At 48.3% G+C, this 17,136-nt stretch overlaps 1 protein-coding gene across 1 annotated transcript; it reads right to left on the reverse strand.

Moving 5' to 3' along the window:
• Positions 1-405: 405 nt before the first annotated feature.
• On the reverse strand, positions 406-16,010 carry LOC113408156 (excitatory amino acid transporter 5-like; the record flags this gene model as incomplete). Its single annotated transcript, XM_026660958.1, has 4 exons — positions 15,951-16,010; positions 14,089-14,168; positions 5,890-6,102; positions 406-448 (listed from the first exon to the last, which is right to left on the reverse strand). Coding segments are annotated over exons 1-4 (396 nt in total), but the record flags the coding sequence as incomplete, so codon positions are not given.
• Positions 16,011-17,136: the final 1,126 nt, after the last annotated feature.

Below are 17,136 nucleotides of genomic sequence, written 5' to 3' on the forward strand. Positions count from 1 at the left end.
TTTAACTCCCCAGGTGTACGGAAGCTGAGTCTGGGGAGGAAACGACATATCACCAGCAAGGGACCCCCCTCCCCCCAACCATGCAGCCTCCCAGCCAGGAGGGCTCTAAGCCTTGCCAGGGCACATGTGCAGCCCCAGCACACGTGGCTGAGTTGAAGCTTCCAACCATGCGCCACGAAACGGGATCCACCCTTGTGACGAGCCACAGTCACTGTGAGTGAGTATGGGGGGGGAGGGGGGCGCTTCTTCCTGGGCAGGCTCCTACAGTGAAAGGTGCTAATCACTGATATTGAGAGAGCCATCCAAGCCCACCGGGCTGCCCATGTGACCCGTCCCCATGAGGCTGTTCTCATTGTTCTCAGGAGCTGAGAGGTGACTTAGGAGCTCAGGATCAAGGGAACTCACCTGCTGGAATGAAGCCTCAATCAGGTTAGAAGGAAACATATTTCTGTAAGAAATGAATGAGACAGGAATGAATCAGCCTCATGAGCTTGAAAAGAAAGTGGAGAGCCTCTTTGCAGGATTAACATTCAGAGAATTAAGGCGAGTAAAGTACATTATGGCTCATGCTCATTCAGTTCGACTGATTCTACTGCCCCCTTTCCAAGTTTAAAGCAGGAGTGGAAATGGGATTGAAAAATCAAGTGATAACACGGCTGCTGAGCCAATTATGTAAACCCAGAAGCTAATGTTGTATTTCTGAGAACCTGTTTGCCATCCACCATAATCTCTCCACCGCCAAGAGGACAGCCATACAGTCCCTGAAATCTAACCACCAGATAGTGATTGAACCAGCAAAAGGGCCGCCACTGTAGTCCTCAACTGTGGTGATTATGTTAACGAGGCCAACTGACAACTCTCTGACACCAACTACTATAAAGAACTCAAAAGAGAGCCTACACCACAATTCACCCAGGAATTTAAGGACATCATCAAATTCTTCCCCAAACAACTCCAAGAGAACCTCTACAAACTCATCCCCATGAACGCACCCTAGTGACCTTCACACCTCAAGCCACTCCCCACACAAAGGGCCAGCTTCCTCCAGGACACAACAGGCTTCCTCCAGAAACTCTACAACATTAGCAGCCTGCCTCAGAACACCATCCTTGCCACCACCGATGTCACTTCCCTGTACACCAACATCCCTCACAATGACAGCATTGCTGCCTGCCTCAAATATCTACATGACAATGGACGTCCCTCAGAGATCCACCCCAAACACATCACCAAACTCATCCATTTCATCCTCACCCAATTTTACATTCAACAACAAACACTTTGTCCAAACCATGGGAGCAGCTCTGGGTACTAGGATGGCTCCCCAATATGCCAACCTCTTCATGGGCCACCTTGAAGAAGAATTTCTGGACAAATACACCACAAAAAAATGATATACCTGAGATACATCAATATTTTCATCCTCTGGACAGACTTAAACCCCCTCACAGATTTTCACCACAACTTCAACAACCACCACCCGTCCATTAAACTCTCTCTGGGACACTCCCACACTAGCATCAACTTCCTGGACACCACAATCAGCTTCAACAATGGAATCCTACAGACAACTATATACAAGAAACCCTCGATCACCACACCTATCTTCACATGTCCAGTAACCACCCCAAACCCACCAAGAAATCTGTTCTTTGCAGCCAGGCACTCACATACCACAGGATATGCTCTGAGGAGAACGTCTGGGATACATACCTTAACATGCTTGAAACCACCTTCACCAAACAAGGGCATTCCACCAGAGAGGTAGATTGCATCATGGAATGTGCCACCCAAATGCCTTGAGCAAACCTGCTTCAATACAGAAATAAAACCCCTTCTGACCCCACGCCCCTAGTTGTCACCTACCACCCCAGTCTGGAACTCATATAGGGTATCATCAAACAACTACAACCCATATTTGATGGGGACCCCATCCTGAGAGAAAATTTTCCTGAACCCCCACTTCTGACCTGCAAACACACTGCAAGGTCCCCACCAACTCAAAGCAGCACCAGACCCTGCCAGAACAACAGATGCAAAACCTGCAGACATCTCTCCACTGCTACAATGATCAACACCCCCCACAACACAGCTTTCAAGATCTATGGATCCTACACATGCCTATCACAACATGGAGTGTACCTCATCCAGTGCACTAAAAATGCCCCGAAAACAACTGTGTGGGTGAAACCAGACAATCACTACACTCTCGAATGAACTCTCACAGGAAAATGATAAAAGACAAAAACACCCCATCCCCTGGGGGTGAACACTTTTCACAAAGTGATCACTCTATGTCTGACCTATCAATCCTTATCTTCAAAGGAAACCTGCACAACACTTTCAAAAGGCGAGCCTGGGAGCTTAAATTCATTACTCTGCTACACACTAAAAATCACGGACTGACAAGAGACACTGGATTTAGGCCCTGTCTACACTGGCAAGTTTGTGCGCAGTAAAGCAGCTTTGAGCGCTGTAACTCCCGAGGTTACACACTGCCCAGCCACTTAGTGCGCGGAAACTGCGCAGATGCAGCGCTCTAAAAAACCCACCCCGACGAGAGGCGTAGAGCTTTCTGTGCCGGGGCTACAGCGCTGGGGTGCCAGTGTAGACACCGTGGTGATTACAGCGCTGCCATTGGCCTCCAGGACGTGTCCCACAATGCCTGTTCTCACCTCTCTGGCCATCGGTTTGAACTCTACTGCCCTGCCCTCAGGTGAGCAACCAGCAGCCCCACCCCGTACATTCCTTTGCAAATTTGAAAGTCCCCTTCCTGTTTGCTAGGTGATGCGTGCAGTGATCTCAGCCTATCTTTCCAAGTGGCCATGTCTGCTCCACGCACCAGGCGATCCCCCGCTTGGAGCAATGCCGAGCTGCTGGACCTCATCGGCATTTGGGGAGAGGAGGCTGTCCAGTCCCCACTGTGCTCCAGCCATAGGAATTATGATACCTCCGAACAGATTTTACGATGCATGACAGAAAGGGGCCATGACCAGGACACACTGCAGTGCAGGGTCAAAGTGAAGGAGCTGCGGAACGCCTACCACAAGGCGCGGGAGGTAAATCGCTGCTCTGGTGTTGCGCCCATGAGTTGCCAGTTTTACAAAGAGCTGGACGTGATACTCGGTGGCGACCCCACCTCCACTGCGAAGGCCCCTGTGGATACTTTGTTGGCTCATGTGCCAGTCAAGAGTGGACCGAGCCAGGAGAAGGCAATCTTGGATGAAGAGGGGGAGGGGGAACCAGAGGCAGAGGATGACTGAGAGGCCAGAGATGCATGCGGTCAGGAGCTCTTTTCTACCCTGGAGGAGGCTAGCCAGTCACAGCTGTTGGATGTTGGCGAAGCGCAAACAGGAGAGGAGGCCCCTGGTAAGTGGCTTTGATTTGGGGAATCGCTGAAGCGAGTTGTTGGGGGCAGGAGGGTTGCAGAAAGCAGGCTTGTGTCTGTATGATGCAGGTACCACCATATGCCTAGTCTGAGCAGCGGAACAGGGTGTTGATTGACTCCGTCACGTCACGGGAATCTGCCTCAGAGATTCCAGGAAACTCTCGTGGAGATACTGGGCAATCCGCTGCCGCAGGTTCCTTGGGAGAGCTGCTTTGTTTCTTGCACCATTAAGGGTAACTTTCCCGCGCCACAGTGCCGTCACGGGATGGGGGGGGAGGGGCAAGGGTGAAAGTGGACTGGTACAGGCCGGTACAGCATACCAGTAAGAAGCCAGTACCAGCCCGTATGCAGCCGACAATCGAATTTATACAACCTGTTTCCCAAATTCGAATTATCTAAATTCGGATTAATCCCGTAGTGTAGACATACCCTGTGTCTCAAAAGCTTGTCTCTCTCTCACCACCAGAAGTTGATTCAATAAAAGATATTCCCTCACCCACCAAGTCTCGCTAATATCCTGGGCTACAACTACATGGCATACAAACTATTTCTCTACGTTTCAGAATTAATTGAGCGCTTAATAACCTGCTCCTTTCATGTCACTGGCTGGACTCTGTAATTGTTCACTCCTGCCTGGCTGCCAGAGACAAGCCACTCAGAGCCCTTGCTAGAGTGGAAGGAAGATGGTGGCCAGGGTGCCCAAGACCCAGAGTGGCCACAGGGGTATTTCTCAGGAGAGGGAGGGCAGCTGACTCAGTGCATGCATGTGCGGGAGATGATGAGTTGATGGGGGGTGTTGGGGGGAAGGGAAGAATTAACTGACTTTGTTGGGGCTCACTCCTGCTGCATTCGTCGCAGGGCCCCCTGCCCGTGGCGAGTAAGGAGAAAGCAGAAGGCTGGAGCTGAGGGAGTGACTTCTCGGTGGCAGCTGGGGAAGAGCAGATCCCCCTCACTTCACTGACCGTAGACACCTGGGGTGGGATCCACGAAAGGCTGTAGACTTTGCAATACCGAGTGTCACAGCACCTAACTTTTGGGCACCTAGAAAATCACAGGCACAACACTGGGCTCACAAAGCCTGGGTTAGGTGCCTCGGTTCCTACATGATGAATGGGAGGGAGGTGACCCAGAGTTCCAGGGTCTGGGCAATGCCCCAGCCTGGAGCCAGTCTCTTGGACCCACACATCTCTGCAGGGGGAGCAGGTGGTGCTTGCAGCGCTCACCTGGGATGTGGGAGGTCCAGGTTCAGCTCCCCCCTCTCTGTCAGAGGGGAACCAGGATCCAGAGGTGGATTACAGATGTGTAGGGCCCTGGGCCAGAGCAAGTGGGGGCCCCCCTCCCCGTGCTCCTGCTGGGGAAATGGGGTCAGGGCGCGGGAGCTTCTCCTGCTCCCTGGCAGGAGTAGGTCAGGGCACAGGGGTGCCCATTTTTCCAGAGCCCCCCACTTGGCCGGGGCCTGTTGACCAATCCACCACTGCCAGGATCTGAACAGGGGTCTCCCCCATCCCGGCTGGGTGCCCAACCACTGGACTAGAGTGCGTCTCTTGCACTCCCCCTACCTTCCCCGCCAATAACTAAGTGTTTATCCACAGTGGAATGGCCATGGGGCCAGAGAGACTGGAAATGACTCTGTGGCCTGGTGGTTCGGGCCCCAAGGTGCAAGATCCTGGGGGGGGTCCAGTCCCTTCCTCCAGTCACTCTTTCGTGATTGATCCACAGTGGAACAGCTTCAGGGACTCCACCTCACAACATCCCCAGCTCAGTGGATAGCACACCATTCTGAGAGGTGGGATGCCCCTCTTCAAATCCTTTCACTCCACTGGCAGAGAGGGGGATTGAACCTGGGGTTGCCACACCCCAAGCGAGTGTGCTAACTACTGGGCTAAAGGTTATAAGGTGGGTCAGTACCACTGCCACCACCTCCTCCTCCAGCCAGATTTTGAATGGGACCAGATCCAGTAGACCTGCTCAGAGACCACATACAGATCGGGCTCTGCACACAACTTAGGGAGCCGAATGCCTGTCTCCCCCATTCATGACTTGTTCTGGGGCTTAGGGCAGGAGACAGGCGTCCGGATGCCTAGAGAGAGGCAGCAGCATGCACGCCCCACAGTCTAAAATTTGGGTGTCTACTGGCTAGGGAACTTTTACCGCAGAAATTGAGGTGCTGAGGGAGTTTAGGTGCCTACAGGGTTAAGCAGCAGCTGAGCAGGAGTTCTGTGGATCGTTATGGTGTTGCACAGAGGGGTTTAGGCACCTAAGTTGCTGCATGGATTGCAGTCAGAGTCAGTTGTCGTGTGAACAAGTCCACTCTGGGGAAGTTGTACCCACTTACTCCAGGGCTGAATTTGACCAATTTCTTCTTAAATGTTCTTTGAGACGTTAATCTTGTTAAAAGCTCATGTGAACTCATGTACAGTGTGACGAACTTGGCTGTAAACAATAAAACAGGACCTGTCGTTATAAAATCAGGGCTAGTCCAGAAAGCTGCTAGAGAGTACCTGATTAAATCCAGTAAGGCATCTGCAGAACTCAACACCACTTTGCCTACGGTATACTCCTCCTTTTGGGCAGCAGCACCTGGATCAATGTTGATCACAAGCACAATCCCAACAGTCACAGCCATGAATGTCGTCCAAAGATAATAGATGAGTGTGATCAACCCCATCTTCCCACAGGCCTTGGAGTCCATGGTGGCCAGGCCAGACATCAGGCTGAAAGAGAAAAGAACACATTCAGTGAACTCTCACAACTGAACTGCACAAGACATGTCTCTGGCAGAGACCGCCCGAGTCACCAGCTCCACGTGGTGCTTGCCCCAGCAGAGCCCGCACTGCCCATTAGATCTGCAGGGTGCTTGCCACCTGCCAAGGTCCTGAACTCCAATCCACTTAAGCTCACTGAGCTCAACCATCTGCTCAGTGCACAGGGCTGGACAAGGTGTTAGCTTCCGTTATGCTGAAACCAGCATCGTGTCAGCCATTATATCAATCACTGGGAGGCTTCCCCTGGGACTCCATGTCCAACGCTGGTCACGCCATTTGAAATGGGCAACAAAAATGGTTAGAATCCTGGAGAGACTTCATATGAGGCCTCAGAGACAAGAGAAATAAGCAGTGACATGACAGAGGATTAGATAAAGTAATCCATGAGTTCCTATTTACCTGCTCAGATTCTCCAGCCTGTGTTATGCAGGAAGTCAGACTAGATGATCATAATGGTCTATGACTCATAAATGAGACAGTCAGTGTAATTGAAAGGCAACAAATTTTAAGTGGATTTTAAAAATCCTGTAGAACTAATTGGCACAAGATATCACTGATGCCAAGTATTCAGTAGGATTAAAAAGAAGGGATTAGACATTTAATGAATCATAGGCGCCGACTCTGTGGGTGCTCTGGGGCTGGAGCACCCACAGAAACACTCACTAGCAGCCCCCCCCAATCAGCTCCTCCCTCTCCCCCCAGCACCTCCTGCCTGCCAGCAGGCCCCATCCATCAGCTGCTCCCTCTCTCTCCCAACGCCTCCCATCTGCTGCGATCAGCTGTTCAGCAGCGTGCAGGAGGCACTGGGGAGGAGGGGGAGGAGCGAGGGTGGGGCGTGTTCAGGGGCGGGGGCAGATCGGGGGTGGGAAGAGGTGGGGTGGGGGTGGGGTGGGGATGTGGTGGGGGCAGGAAGAGGCAGGGCGGTGGTGGAGTTGGGGCGGGAAGAGGTGGGGTGGGAGTGGGAGATTGGGGTTGAGTGGGGGTGGGGCTTGGGGTGGAGCACCCCCCAGGAACACAGAAAGACGGCGCCTCTGTAATGAATAATAAGAACACCCCCACTTACATGGGATAGGACAGAGAATTTATTAGAAAGTGAGCCTGTCTGCTTCAGGGCATAATCCAAACTTCCCCCAAAGGCAGGTTATTCCATAAATGTCACTTGTCCAGGTTTTTGTAATAGTTGGGCCTACAAATTTACCCTAATTGGGAGCTCAGCTATGAGTGGAACTTCCTAGAATGTCACAATAATGGGTAACAATAAATGTTAATGGAAAAAGGTGGGAAAGGGAGTCCAAACGCAAAGGCCAACTGCTAGAATCCAAGGACTGTGTTAAAATCCTGCCTGGTAAAGAAGAGACATGTGGGGCCAGAAAGCAATGGACCAAAATTGGTGTGTCAGAAATTAGGCCTAATTGGTGGACAAAAGAATGAAGGGCTGGGCTATCTGCCCACCACTCCCTTTGGGGCCTTAAAAGAAAAGACTTTGGGGGGTGGAATCAGGACAACGGTTGGCTCAGAAGCGGGAGGACTGGAAGGAGCAAGCTTCCCCAGCCTGGCTGCCATCGGAGGTGGTGCTAGCCCATGGGAGGCCTAAGCAGGAACATTTGGGGGCCCCTCTTACCCCTCCATCCACAAACCAAACAATCTTCCCAGCCCACACACACAGACACAGACACTTGTTAAAAAGTCCACGTTCAATAAGATGGATGGTATTTGTGGGTAATACTAAATCGGGGGCCAAGACTATATTTTGCAACACTGCTGTAAGCCTGTAAACAAAAAGGCAGCTAAAAGCAATAACCTGAGCAGCCCGGTACTGGTGCAGGTTTGCCAGGTCTCAGAGCAGCTGATCAGACCGTGGGCCATGCCCGCGTTTCTCCAGCAATAAGGATGCAAGTAAGAGAGAAGCTGCATTTTCTCTCAGAGCTGTTCTTTTCTCTCCCCTTTTGGGTTCCATTGTTTTATTTTCTAGGAAATGGGATCGGACTTTAACAGTAGCAGCAGCAGCAACAGCTCCAGCTCATCTCAACTATTTTTTTCTCTCTCACGCGCCCCAAACCAGGAAACTTATGACCACTTTTAATCCATCTAAAAGGCTAGCGAGATCAGGTGGGTGAGGTACACCTTGTCTCTCTAATGTCCCGGGCCTGACACGGCTACAGCTACACTGCATACATCTAAGAGACAGACTGCCAGGCACGGGTTTTTGTCCTTCTAAAAACTCGACAGTTAAGGGAAAGGAAGAAGGGTTGTTGCTCAAAGCCTTACTCAATACTTTACATTTTGAAGGCTTTAGCTGTTTTTCCTTCTTTTTCTCGATCTTTAATAAAAGGCCAGAGAGGTGTTTAGTCGTGTGTTCCATGGGACTAAGCCAGTTGAGGTCTCTGTACTCAGAACCCCACACTTGGTTTAAAACTTAGTGTTGTACAGTGACAGGGTCAGGTGAGCATCTTTGACTGCCTGCGTCCATTTATTCCACTGAAATGAATACAACAGGTTTCTTGCACCTTCTTCTGAGGCAGCTGGTGCTGCCTATCATCAGAAAAGTATCCGAGTCAGGAGGGATCCCATTCCCTGGTCAATAGGTGACTCTTGGGAGGGACACAAAGGGGAGGACACGTGACCTTCCCACGTGACTCCTCCCCGCCCCACCCCCAGCTCGGGGCCCCTGCGCTCTCCCCGTCCCCTCCCAATCCCACGTTACCCGGGGGGGGGGCTCTCTGTTCTCCTGCTGCGCTGGCTCCCCCCTGGCTCTTCCTGGAGCCACTCCTGGATGCTGCCCAGTGCAGCGCAGCGGCTGCCTGGGAGAGTGTCTGACTGCGGCAGCAGGCTTGGCATACAGGACAGCGGCTGAGCGAGTCGGAGCTCCCCCCGTCCCCTCCAAGGCATGCTCAGAGTCAGCTCCTGTCCCCAGAAGCTGAGCCTGGGCGGCGGGCAGCCTACTGCTGCCACAGCCAGGTGCTCTCCCGGGCAGCCGCTGCACTGGGCAGCGTGGTTGGAAGAGGAGAGGCTCTGGCCCTGCCTCTTCCCTTCTGGCTCTGCCCCTGCCCCTTCCTTTCCCTGCCCAGCCTGGCTGCTGGGGGCACTTGACCTTGCTGGAGGGGCACTTGGCCCTCCGTGCACCTACCCCGAGTCGCCGCTGCCAGAGGCAGTCTGGAATGTCCGTGTGCCTGAGCTCATCTTGGGTTACAGGAAAACTGAATGTTTCTGAATTCTGCAAAAGCCTTTTTTGAGCTCTCCCAATGGGCTTGTTTTTACCCGTCCAAACTCCTTGTACACTCAGGGCTGGTCTACACCGAACAGTTACATCTCCAGAGCGACGTTTCACACCCCTGAGAGACACTGTTACACCAACTAACCCCCAGTGCAGACGAATTGTTCCATCAACCTAGCTACTGCCTCTCAAGGAAGTAGACTACTACAATCTCATCGCTGTAGTAAGTGGCTACATTTACTGAAGCACTACAGTGGTGTAGCCAGAGCCTCAGGCCATGTCTACACTACCACTTATGTCGGCAAAACATATGTCGCTCAGGGGCTGCCTGAAACAGTAGCTCAGAGCAGTGCACTGTTTCCTCTCATCTCAATGGGGCTTAATTCTGAAACCCAATTCCCCTCCCCTGCCTTCTGATGTGCCAAAAGCCCCAATTGCTCCCCACCTAGCTGCCAAAACCCACAGCTACCCCCTTAAGACCTGTGCAATGCAATTCTGTGCTGTCAGTACAAACATCTGTGCCACATTAAAAAGCTCAGATCCACACCTCAATGAGTGCCCTACCCACTGGGTGGTAGAGTTAGTTTTTTATGCTCTGATCCAATTAGGGTGACCAGATGTCCCAATTTTATAGGGACAGTCCCGATTTTTGGGTCTTTTTCTTATATAGGCTCCTATTACCCGCCACCCCCTGTCCCGATTTTTCACACTTGCTGTCTGGTCACCCTAGATCCAATGGAATTGGTCCTGCTTTGAGCAGGGGGTTGGACTAGATGACCTCCTGAGGTCCCTTCCAACCCTGATATTCTATGATATTTAATTCTTTTTACAATATGGAACAGCTCCACCAGGAGACATTAAGAAAGCATTACAGAGACTGACTATAACCTGTTGATTGGACCTAGGTTCAAGTCTCAGCTCTGAATCAGGAAACTTTCTCTGGTTTTTGTCATGAACAATTTCAAAAGGTCTTGTGTTCATTCTGCATCAAAACCTCACATTTTTGGTGAAATGTAATTCTTCTTTTCCAGCCAGCCCTGTTCATTTCCAGACATTCTAACATTTGGGTATTTTAAAAAGATGATGAATTTTTGTAAAATAAGCGTACTCTTGGGTTTTGGTACTAGCTGAGCTCCATTCAAACACACTTTCAAACTTTCCTCATCTTTAACTGAGTTTTGGCTTGCAAAAGTAGCTTAAATGTATCCCCTGGTGCATATATGCTATTACTTTTTTAAAAAACCTGTTAAAAGAACATTATGATTGCCAAGTCAAGCACTCAAAAGTTAGGAAATACCAGAATTATGGTTTCCTGTGTAGCCTTAATTCTGTCCCCTTGTGTATATGAATTATGAGGCGTTTTTAATTACATGATCACATACTATTTCCCCCCACTATTTTAGCAGCAAGCCTGCAGCAAACTCTACTAAGGAAAACACGGATAGGAAACAGCGATTTTGGTAGTTTATAACTTGACCAAATCTGGGTGGATTTTTCATGGGAAGAGCAAAAGGCCCCAAGATTAACTCCCTGTCTAATTTCAAGCTCCTGATGTAAACATGGAGACATCCATTCTCTTAAAAAATAGTCAGAACAAAACGTTTATTATGGAAAATGATACAGAACCTAAATACAGGCGTCACTGCCATTCCAACAATGATCATTCAGGACTCCCTCCCAGAGGCTGCTGAGGACTGAAGGTAGAGTTGTGCAAACAAAGTGCTAGCACCGAATATGTTTGCTGTGTACCTGTGCAGAAAACATTCCTCACAAGGGCAGAAACGTGTGAACAATGCTCAGCAGTATAAATTAATCTCTACCAGTCCAATGTGAGGGGGGCAGAGGTGGAGACCGGGCTTGGTCAGGGCCCAGTACAATCAAAGGAGGCGCACTACATCAGTGTTGACCTTTGACCACTGACCTGATATTTAAAGGGGGCTATTTGGAATTAAAGCAGAGTTTAAATGCCAAAATGCTTAATATGAGCATTTAAAGCTGTAACAAAAGTAGGTGGCCACTTTACTATACATTAATGTTTTGGACAGGCTTTGCAATAAGTTTGGTTAAGGCTTAGCAAAGTCTAGCAGTTAAGCAATGAGAGTTAGCGTAAGGATTTCACTAAGGTTATAGGGATTTCTGCAACATGGATCTTGTGATAAACAAGCAAATCACAAAGAACAATTTATGTTTGCAAACAACTTTCTCGGGGATTCTTAGGCAAATGTACCCGAGAGGGCTAACCACATTCATGTGTTGGAAACTTATTGACACAAATAGCTTGGGGCAATGATCAGAATCCCAATTATGGTTTGACAGACAGCCATACATGGACAGGAGGCGGGAAACAAATTTCAATATGGTCCCCAGACATGTGGGTAGGGTGACCAGATAGCAACTGTGAAAAATCAGAACAGGCGGTGAGGGGTAATTGGCGCCTATATAAGAAAAAGTCCCCAAAACCAGGACTGTCCCCATAAAAACGGGACATCTGGTCACCCTATGTGTGAGTGTACGGAAAAAAGGGGATAAAATAAGATATACGCCCACCCTTTAGTTGGGCTCATTGGAATAATAAGCAGGCGGAAGCCCAAATGTCATTTCCACTTGTGAAGATCTCCACTTACTTTTTCTTCTGCCTTTGCTGTTACAAGTCACTATGAGGTTGTAAGTACGTCAGCTCTGGGAATTGTTCTGGCCTATACAAGCCATAAGATTGTAAGCACACACTATCCGGAGGGGTCGGGGGGGAAAGTAGTGGGTCGTTTTGTAATACCTGTCTTGCTCTATCTTACTTTTCTATTATTTCAATTAGACTTCTCTGAATGAAATAAAACTCAAAGTCTCGATGTGTGCTCCACCAATCTCATTTCCTATAATAAATTTACATAGCTGCCCGAGTAAAGAAACACTTATTAGTGACTGGTACAATTTACACTCTAAATTAACCAAAGGCTACCGCAGAGACAGAGAGCAACATCTTCAAAAGCAGAAGCAGTATTGCTGACTCGCATAATATTTGCTGCCTTTCTTACAGATTCAGCTGCTGGAATCATGTCATTACCTGATAATCTCAGTTTTCATTATAAAAGAAAAGTAAATTTCTAGCCCTTGTTTAGAGAAAAGCTAAAAAATGTGAATTTATGAAATCCAAAACCGGAAGACAAATAAAATTAATTAATTAGTGACTTGGATGTTTTGGAGTTGAAGACATTACGCAAGTCACTGTGGCAATTTTGAAATTTTTTCCCAGAGTCTGGGAAGTTTCACCCTAAAGAGTGAAAATTTCAGAAAGATAGGAGCAACTGAAAATAGGGGGTAAGAAAGGAAACTTGCTTTAGGTATGGCATTCACTGTTCCTGCTATATTGCAAAGAACTTTAAAAAGTCAGCCTTTAAACAGAAAGGTCTTCTCTACCTGAACTTTAGCAGAGCTGGCACGCGCTGTAATTATTTCTGTAATCTTGGCCCTGCTCCTGCAAACATTCAGGCCTGGTCTATGACACAGATTACGTTGACCTAACTATGTAAGTGTCTACACTAAAATTTCATTCCCGCCAACGTAACTGCCCCGCTGTGCTGACTTAATAACTCCACCTCCGTGAGAGGTGAAGAGTCCATGTCAAAGTAGTCAGGTCAACTCAGTGTCAGTGTTGACAGTGCGTTGCTGACATGGACTGTTACTGGCTTTCAGAAGCCACCCCACAATGCCCCACACTGACAGTATAATCGGGACAAGCGCTTCTGGTGAGGACACGCACCACCGATACAAGGAGCGTAGTGTGGACAAGCAAAAGTGATTTAATTACTGCAGCGGCTGCATGCAGAGGTAACATAGGTTGACATAATTTTGCAATGTAGACATGCCCTCAGGCATTTCAGTAATTGTACAAACTGACTGGGACTATTCATCTGCATAAGTTTTTGCGAGATCAGACCCTTAGATAAATATCCACCTTGTACGGTCACTGGATGGCTGTGTGCATAGATGACAAAAGGCAAACATGAAACTCATTTAGATGAACAGTACTAACTGGAACCAAAGATTAGAGAGAATCTTCCAAGGCAGTAGTATATCTTACATATACAGGGGTTTTCAATTCAAGTAAAAAGTGAAATCTTACAATGATTACATTTCTATCTGTCATGCTTCATCAATGTATGCAGTGGTGGTGTGGCTGTGTTGGTCCCTCTGCCCTTCCCCAGCACTGCTCCACCCTAGGTACCCTTCTCAGCTTCCCAGGCAGCCAGGTCCTCCTCTCTCAGGGAAGCTAGAGAGAATGGTTTTTTTTAGCCTCTGACCCTCAGCCCTCTTATAGGGCCGGCTGTGGCCTGATTGGGGCATGGCCCCACCTGTGGCTGCTTCTCCCAATCAGCCTGGCTTTTCCCCCGCTGCAGCCCTCTCCAGGGCTGCTTTATCCCCTTCAGGCAGGAGCGGGGTGAAGTACTTTCATTAAGTAAACCGCCTGTTGGAGTTTGTTACAGCATACTTAAAAATGGGCACAAATGTGCTTCTTATAAGTCATGCCTGAATTAATATCAATATATATGTTACAACGTCAATGCACAATCTACTGCTCCTTGGTTAGAGGGTGGGTTCAGGATCTGAGTGTCTCCCTCCATGAGGCTTTGTAAAGAGGATGGCTTGGCTCCTGTAAATACATTTCCTCAGCACAATTTCATAAACATGACTTTTTATTCTTAAAGTAAGAGGGTTGTTCTTACCTCGAAGTAATGAGGGGTAGAATCATCATTTTTAACATCCTCATAAGGAGCTCTCCAGGAAAAGAAAAGTATTGCTTCTCCTGTGTAAAGAACAAAGATTGATCAGGCAGGAGAATCAGCTGGCAAGATGTAAATAATGGAAATGTACACATTGTTCAAAGATACAAACATTACAGATTCTCATTCTTGCAACAGATCCATAATTCCAACTTCGTATCTTTTATTAAATCTGTTCTCTCCCCGTCGTCCAGAAATGATTGCTGAATCTTTTGGTCTTGTCTGGTTTTATGCTATATGGGGGGGAATGTACTGGGACTGGCAATATGGACAACAAATAGAGTGTAATAAAATGAAGGCAAAGCTGGAAAAGGATGTTAGACTACTGCACTTGAAGCATTGGAAGTACACTGTCCCCATGGTCCTGTAGCAATAATCAGAATCACTTTCTCAACCATCAGCTATTAGCAATATCAATTCCTGGACATTGTTGGTTATAGCTGTAAGTAGGGTCTGAATGAATTCTTCCCTGACAGCTAGCTGGGAGGGGGAGAGACTTCAAGAGCAAACTGTATTTACATGAACACACCTACTCTGCTGACATATCCAGCAGATAGAGTGGTGTATTGATCAAAGTAATCAACTTTGGCTGGTATTTGGTTACAAATCACTTTAGTACTGAATGCAGGGTAGTGAAATGCTGTTACCAATGTTGTTATTATTGTATGAATAAAGGGGAGCAGAACTATGCTTAACCTTTGCCAAATGAGGGGGTCACCCTCAGCTGAAAGGATCTTGTTAAGCCAGGGGCTCGAGTGCCAGAGCCCTGGGAAGGTAAGAAGGGTGGGGACAGGTGTCCTAGCCCGAAGGATTGTAGACTCTCCCCAAAGGTTCCCCTGGGTTGGTTTAACCTGTTCCTCCCCAGTGTTCAAAGAAAGAGCTAAGTAGGCTTCATTAGGAGCCTCTTTTGTTATTTTAAATGCTCTATCATTGAGAGCTGAAATCACTTGAGATGGGGCAGTGTCTCTCCCCAGCCTGCAAAGAGCTGAAAATCACTAAGAGACTGATCTGCAGAGGTCACAGCAGAGAGGCAGGTGGCAGCAGAAGGTGACTGACAGTCGGCTGGCGAATGAGTGGCTGGAGAGGCAGCGAGGTTGCTGCTGCCCGGTTACTGCTGGCTCCACCTGGCAGAAGGGTTACATACTATCAAGAAGTTGGGCCTTTACCTATCTTAGGTAAAACAGGCAATTGCAAGTGACATCCAGTGCACAAGTGCAGTTGTGCACAACCTTTTCACTAGTTGCCCAATGCACAAAATAAATTGTAGATCCACATGAGGGAGCAAAAGTAAACTGGTAAGCATGTTGGTCTGGTCATCTATGTATTCAAAACTTTAAGATGCAACATAGGCGTCAGCCAGTGTTCCAGGTACCAACCCCACGCATTAAAAACCATAACATGAACATGACTAAAGGACTGCCCATAAATAGATCTGCCTAAGTCCCCCTCCCCCAACATCCTTAATGAAGGAGAAACTAGGGGCTTTGCCGCATGCCTAGAAGAGTAACAAAACTGGAGTCTGGGGGACAAAGGCAGGGAGCAAGTTCCAAAACCAAGAACCCTGCCTGGACGACATCCTGCCAGCGGCTACCGCTCCTGTATACCGAGGGTGTTCCCGTGCCTCTGGTGACCTCAGCTGTGGCAGTGTGTCCTAGGGAGAGAGGCAGTTGCTCAGGTAACCAGGTTCCGTTTAGGGTTTTATAGATTAAAATCAACACCTTTAATTCCACTCTGAAGCTTATTGGACACCAGTGAATATCGCGGAGCACGGGTCTTATGTGTTCCCAGCATGAAATTCCACTTACCTGGGCTGCAGCATTTTTCACTAGCTTCAGTTTCTGAATGGTTTCAAGGTATAGTGCCATGTACAGCATTTTACAGCAATCTAATTTTGAGATGACAAAGGTCGGGATAACTGTGGCATGGTCAGTATTGGAGAAAAGGTCACACTTGTCTTACCAGGTGCAGATAAAGTGCTCTTCGCTGTGGCCACTACAGTGTCCTGCAGGTGCAACTCAGGATCTAACACATATTTAAGCACCCTCCCCGCCCATTTTAATCCAAGTGATAACCCGTGACACTAACCTGAGTCAATGAGTTTATGGGTCGGAAGGATGATTGGAAAGCTCAGCGGTCTGCTCTAATGCCATGCTCTCTTTTGGGTAAAAATAAATAAAATCCCAACAAAGCAGAAACATTTCATTCTGGCATTTTTGAACTGGAATGCTGACTTTTAGATTGGAAACAACTTTTCATTGAGAATTTTACTTCAAATTTTTATTTAATTGCTTTAAAAGGTCCCCTTCCCCCCTCCAAAAAAAACCACCCTTGAGAATGAAACAAAGCATTTTGTTTGACCCAAAACATTTTTTTCCTTAATTTTTTGTTCTGCCTTTGAACCAAAAAAGTTGATTATTTGCACGGCTCTACCCTGGAGGCCAGAGAAAGGCAGGCCAGGCCTTTCTCACAAAAAATGGTGTAGGAGGTGCCCCTGTGCCCAATAGCTCAGTGGTTAAATCTAAGTGACCTGATTTCCATAGGTCTGAGCACTCAAAACTCCTAGTGGTAGGTAAGTAAGAGACCCAGGTAAGTCTGTCTGACTCGTAGCAGGGAATTAAATGCAGCTCCCCCACTTCCCAGGTGAGTGTCCTACTCACTGGGCATTTTGGGCCTGGGGCTCTCGCAATCTCTCCTGTTGAAGCTTTTCCACTTTACATCAAATACTGAAATAAATCACTCTTCCTCTGTGGCATTTTGTGCAGGGCCTGATCTGCTAGACATGCTCCAAGGTGGTCTCGGAGAATACCTGCCCAGTCAGGGCCTTCAGGTGCTGAATGGCTCAGCCGCATCAAGACTTAGGTGGCTTTGCTCATGCTCACCAGCAGAAATCTAGGTGCCGAGAGGACTTTACCTGCAGAAACTTAAGCACCTATGGAATGTAGGCATCTGCAGAGTTATTTGGCAGCTGAGCAGGGGGTTGGACGATCTATA

The sequence above is a fragment of the Terrapene carolina genome, unplaced genomic scaffold (genome assembly GCF_002925995.2).
Source record: "Terrapene carolina triunguis isolate 2854851 unplaced genomic scaffold, T_m_triunguis-2.0 Scaffold902, whole genome shotgun sequence".
In the NCBI taxonomy this organism is placed as follows: Eukaryota; Metazoa; Chordata; order Testudines; family Emydidae; genus Terrapene; species Terrapene triunguis.